Here is a 6,000-nt window from a genome sequence, read left to right as displayed (position 1 = left end):
CAGGCCACACAGAGGCCACACAGTTCTGTGTCAAAGACGTAAAAAGAACACATTATTATCTCTTTTCTATGTGTAGCAAAACAAGTGTCTACATGTGGCCTAAGGTCATCTCAAACCTGAGTTGTTGTTTTTGTCATGGCTGTTGTTGTCAGACCTGTCCAGCTGAAAGTCATTGTGTCTCCAAATGCATTTCCAACCACCTTCATACTTTCACCCACTCCTTAGACAAACCTTTGCTTCGGAGAAAACCCAAACCCAACAGGCTGTCCTCAGGCCCTGGAAAGGTTTGTTTTTTTTCTGGAATAGTCATGGAATGTCTTGGAGAGTGGGAGGGGCCAAAGAAGCTTGGCCTTATTAGAGACCACGGCGGCTCCACAGGCCAGTGAGCGTCCCTCACCATCAGGGATCTCAGTCTTGAAAAGTATCATCATCCTCGAAACCCTGCTGACATGAAGTCTCTCCTGGTAATGCTCGGCGCCATCATTGCTGCCTCCTACCTGCAGCTTGTGATGGCGCTCCACCTCAGTGAAGCGTAAGTAGATTTCTACTTGAATGAAGCTGATTTGATTCAGCTGGCTTTATAAGTACAGCAGGTGCAAGAGAGATTTCAACTGCTTCGTTTTGTGCAAGAAATCGTAGCTGAAAGGAGGCAAATGTATATTAATTTATTGAGAACCAAACACAGAGCCTTGTGGAACACCATCACTGATTGTGGAATGAGAAAGCAATAAAAATTAAGTTGGGACTATTGGAAACTAAGTCTTTCTTTTTCCTTCTTCTGATTACAGAACCTATTTGGTGACCGTCAGCTCCCGTCTGACGGCAGGAAACCAAGAGACCGTCTGCGCTCTGATCCAAACCCCCACAGAGCCCGTCACCTTGACCATCACCTTGGACCTGGACTCTTCCAGTACCAAGATCGGGGAGCTGTCTTTTCAAACTGAAATTTACCGGTGCTTCCAGTTTATGGTTTGTTCAGTTTTCTTCCCTCACATTATTTAAATTTAAACCCAAAGTTCTCAATAAAAACTTTACAAGGGAGTGGCTATAAAAGCATAAAAATGATCCAAACTGCAACTAACAACTAGTAAATATTGTTAAAATTTGACCTTATAAGTCCAGCTCAGACTTTGAAACGTGTTTGTTTTTTAGAATAAAAATTTGACCTACAAAGACTAATGAGAATAAATATCTATTTTTAGTGTAACAAACTACAAAATGGAGAAAAATACATACATACATACATTTATCTGTATTCTTTTTATCTTAAATTAGAAGGATTCACTTGAAAAAAAAAGCTTTTTTGTGAATTTCTCAGCCTCGTGTTTCAGATGTTTGCTGGTTTTGCAGGTCCCTATGGTGTCCAGCACAACTGTGGGATCCATCAGTGTGAAGATTCGGGGTAGGGTGGACGTAACGACCAAGGAAACCAAAGTCCTGATTGAACCTCCTGCTTTCATCCACATCGTCCAGACAGACAAACCCATCTACAAGCCTGGACAGACCGGTAAGTGTTCAGTTCTAAGTTTTTAACAGTTTGCATGCAAAGTACTATTTTTTTTTAATTTATTACACTGAACCTGTGACCCTTAATGTACCTTAATATTAACACGTTTGAAACAAATTTTAATTGAAAGCACAAAATTGGCCCTGCCAACTACTTTAAGATTTTCATTAAACGCTCCTGCTTGAACCCCAGTCACTGGTAAAACCAGTAAATGGCTGACATCAAAATGAAAAACTGCTTTTTTGAAATCAATAAAAAAAAATATTCTAGAAGTAAAGCAAGCAAGTTTATTTATGAAACACAATTATAACCCAAGGCAATTTAAAGTGCTGTACAAAAATATTTAAAATTATAAGGGAAAAAAATCTATCAATAAAACACAAGGAAAATCATAAACATCAATAAGATTGAAATTCAGAAATGTAAAAATCATTAAAAACGTACAATAGTTCCAAATTTTAAAACACATTGCTAAATCAAAAAGAGTTGTTGCCTGTCTCATATTTTCAGGGAGATTGTTCCAAACCTTTGACAGGAAATACTAAAAGCTGCCTCGCCATATTTAGTTTTTATTCTTGGAGCCTGAAGGAGACCTCTGGCTGAAGTTCACAGATTTCGAGATGGGTTATAAGGAATGAGCATATTGGAAATGTAGTTAGGCTAAGCCATGGAGATAGGTCAGTGTAGGCCAATTTTATTGTTCAATAACTATCCAGTTTATTAGATACACCATGCTAGTACTGGATTGGACACCCTTTTCCCTTCAGAACTGCCTTAATCTTTGGTGGCGTGGATTCATCAGAGTACTGGAAACATTCATCAGTTCGGTCCATACTGACATGATAGAACCACACAGTTGCTGCAGATTCATAGGCTGCACTTCCATGATGCCGATCTCCCGTTCCACCACATCCCACAGGTTCTCTATTGGGTTGAGATCTGGTGACTGTGGAGGTCATTTGAGTCCAGTAAAGTCATTGTCATGTTCAAGAGTCTGAGATGATTCCAGCTTTATGACATGGCAGCTCATCCTGCTGGTAGTAGCATCAGAAGATGGTTCAATGTGGTCATAGAGGGACGGACATGGTCACTATCAATACTCAGTTAAACTGTGGTGTTGTAACCATGATCAGTTAGTATTAAGGGGCCCAAAGTGTGCCAAGAAAATGTCCTCCACACCATTATACCACCACCACCAGCCTGAACCGTTGATACGAGACAGGATGGATCTATGCTTTCAGGTTTTGACTCCAAATTCTGACCCTACCATCCGAATGCTACAGCAGAGATGGAGACTCGTTAGACCAGGGACCTTTTTTCCAACCTTTCATTGTCCAGTTTTGGTGAGCCTGTGTGAACAGTTTCCTGTTCCTAGCTGACAGGAGTGGGATCCGGTGTCTTCTGCTGCTGTAGCCCATCTGTGTCAAGGTCGAACTCGTTGTGCATTCAGAGATGCTCTTCCACAGACCATGGTTGTAATGAGTTGTTAGTTGAGTTTCTGTTGCCTTTCTCTCAGTTGGAACCACATCCTGATTCTAAGTTTGATCTGCAGTGGATCGTCTGGACTGTGTCTACATGCCTAAAAGTGTTGAGTTGCTGCCATGTGATTGGCTGATTAGAAACTTGTGTTAACGAACAGTTGGACAGGTGTACCTCATAAGGCGGTATGTCAGCGTATGTCCGTTTAAAACGTGTCAATGACTCACCTGAGTGGTGTTTTATTTATATCAATGGTAATTTGTTTTTTCTCTTTAAAGTTCAGTTCCGGATTGTCTCCATGGATACCAACTTTATTCCCGTCAGCCGACAGGTGTGTTTCTGGCTTTCATTTGTCAGGTTACAGTAACTATGAATTCTAAAGTCATCGACTTTCATTGAGGGCCTGTGATTCGCAATCAGTTTGAGGTGCTTGAATTAAAAATATCTTTAACATTTGTTTCTTCTATTTCAGTACAAAGAAGTGACAATTCAGGTAAGAGATCTGTACATTCATGAATTAAGCCGTAATTGTGGAAAGCCGTTTTTGCCAGTTTTGTAGGCCACATGTTATGCAAACTTTACGACCTGTTCCTACATAAGGAATGTACATCAGTAACTGAAGGATATTTAACGTATTGTACAATTTATGTAAAGTTATATGCAAAAAAGATAAAAAATATATCTTTTTAATTTAGTTTTTTGCAACTTACTTTATGTTGGGTGTTGGCTGTTTCCAAAGATCAAGAGTCAGTTTGCTTTCAGCTGAATCAGCAAAACAACTTAAGAATCAAGTAACAAACAGACGTCCTAAAAAATTACAGCGTAAAGATACATCAAACTAAAAAAAAATAAATAAATAATAGACTTATGGAGACTAAACAGGATTAAACTTTTTTTTATATAAACAAAAGTTTCAGATCAAGCCATAAAAGTACAGATATTTCTGATTATGTATTCAGGGAATTGAAGTCATCAATTGAGGTCAGAACTCTTGAAAAGGCAATTCACTTTAAACTAAAGTATCATCAGCAAATCATTGTACATTTACTTTGTTCTAGATCGGAAAAATGTATCACTTTTTGATTCAGAGTTGGGTAAAAACAGTCCTCATGGTCGTGTGAAACTTTCCCAGGAAGATTCTTGTCTCACAAGGAACTATTGTTCAATTAGATCAAACCTCTGGTCAAATAAAAGTAAATCTGAGAGGACTGTAAGCCTGTAATTGGTGTTACCTTTACACCAATTCTTGATTGGTTCTGATTTCTGTCTTATAAATTTTACAGTGGACTGACTGGTGACTAACTCATTTGTCTGTCATAGTACCTAGAGGTTTCTTGGTCAGCTGTACTGGCCCCTCTTACTTTGTAAGCCTTTTCAAAGTAGGTATTTTAGTGTTACCCCCTTGTTTTGGCATCGATGAAAGATGGAGCAAAGAGCTAAGAACATTAAAAAATGTTAATTTAAGATCATTGATCAAGGTTTTTTAAAATAAGTATATAATTAAACAGGATCCCAACTCCAACCGCATCGCTCAATGGTTGAACGAGTCCATCGATGGAGGCATTCTTGACCTTTCCCACCCCACCATTCCTGAAGCGGCTCAAGGAATCTACGTGATCACTGCAGAGACGGACAAAGGAGAAACGATATCCTACAACTTTGAGATCAAAGAATATGGTAAAGACTACTGAGCACATTAAACAAGAAATAAAAAGGCACCATTTCCTGAAATGTTAACTTTAATTGTCCTTGGATTTCTCTAGTTTTGCCAAAGTTTGAAGTAACTGTAAACCTGCCCAGTGTGATCACCATCCTGGATGAGGAGGTAACAATAGAGATCTGCGGAAAGTGAGTGTCCATCAATAGTTATAAATGTATTTTGTGTCTATAGCGTTGACTAAGAGCACACCAAGCTGTCCCAACGACACAAGATGTTTGTTGAACATCCTATTCAAATGGTACTACCAACGAAAACCTATGACTGTGTTCACATTCCTGCAGATACACGTATGGGAAACTAGTTCTGGGATCAGTCAAAGCAGAATTTTGTAGACGTGCAATTACTGGCTTCTGGTTGCGACCTTCGCAATCAAGAGACATCTGCAAGACATTCCGACTCACCGTGAGCATTCCATTTAGACTTAACGTCCTTGAACGTCACATCTCTGCCGGTTTTGAAGCCTCATCTTTTCAAATGTTCTGCAGACGGACAAAAGCGGATGTGCCTCAGAGACTTTACCCTTGGAAGGTTTTGGCCTTTATGCGACCAACTACTTCGACTCGTTTGAGCTGACGGCTGACTTGGAGGAGTTTGGGACAGGTATGTTGACCCAGACTCTTTCCTTAAGTTACTAGCACTGGTTCCTAACTAGATATATGGCCTTACCTGCAATAATGCTAGTGTGAGTGCTGTAAACTGAACGTGACTGCTGAAGATGCCAGAGCTGGTAGCTGAAAATGCTTAAGCTGATATTTAAAAATGCTAAAGCCTAAAGCTTACTAAATTACCAGCTAAATGCCAAATTGGAAAAAAAAAGTAAAATGTTGTCAAAACAGCTTATTAAAATACTAGCTAAACTCAAAATTAGCCTAAAAAACGGACAAATATCTAAATTAGCCAAAACATTTGACAAAATGCTAAAATATTAGCAAAACTCCAAATTATCCTTAAAAAAATTGCAAAAAAATGTCTAACTTTGATTAAAAAAAAGCTAGCCTAATGCTAAGATATCAGCTAAACTCCAAATTATCCCCCCAAAATTGAAAGAAAATTTGCATTTTTGCCAAAAAAAAGGTAGCTTGATGCTAAAATACTAGCTAAACTCCAAATTATATTAAAGAAAAATGGGAAAAAATGTCAAATGTTGACAAGAAAAAGCTAGCATGATGCTAAAATACTAGCTAAACTCCAAATTATCCTTAAAAAATTACAAAAAATGTCTAACTTTGATAAAAAAAGCTAGCCTAATGCTAAGATATTAGCAAAACTCCAAATTATCCCCAAAAATTGAAAG

The 6,000-nt window shown here is 38.5% G+C and overlaps 1 protein-coding gene across 3 annotated transcripts in view; it reads left to right on the top strand.

Annotated features, from left to right (window-relative positions):
* Positions 1-396: 396 nt before the first annotated feature.
* The window catches only part of LOC112156734 (alpha-2-macroglobulin-like protein 1), a 41,509-nt gene continuing 35,905 nt past the window's right edge, over positions 397-6,000 (top strand). For all 3 annotated transcript variants that reach the window (XM_036214564.1, XM_024289051.2, XM_024289050.2), the window contains exons 1-9: positions 397-532; positions 789-969; positions 1,351-1,507; positions 3,265-3,317; positions 3,459-3,479; positions 4,495-4,663; positions 4,750-4,834; positions 4,988-5,108; positions 5,192-5,306. In XM_036214564.1, the coding sequence (XP_036070457.1) occupies positions 450-532; positions 789-969; positions 1,351-1,507; positions 3,265-3,317; positions 3,459-3,479; positions 4,495-4,663; positions 4,750-4,834; positions 4,988-5,108; positions 5,192-5,306 (985 nt within the window). In that variant the 5' untranslated portion in view covers positions 397-449. The remainder of the gene's footprint in view (positions 533-788; positions 970-1,350; positions 1,508-3,264; positions 3,318-3,458; positions 3,480-4,494; positions 4,664-4,749; positions 4,835-4,987; positions 5,109-5,191; positions 5,307-6,000) is intronic.

Source organism: Oryzias melastigma, linkage group LG2 (assembly GCF_002922805.2).
Source record: "Oryzias melastigma strain HK-1 linkage group LG2, ASM292280v2, whole genome shotgun sequence".
In the NCBI taxonomy this organism is placed as follows: Eukaryota; Metazoa; Chordata; class Actinopteri; order Beloniformes; family Adrianichthyidae; genus Oryzias; species Oryzias melastigma.
This window is presented reverse-complemented; position numbering and strand designations above follow the sequence as displayed.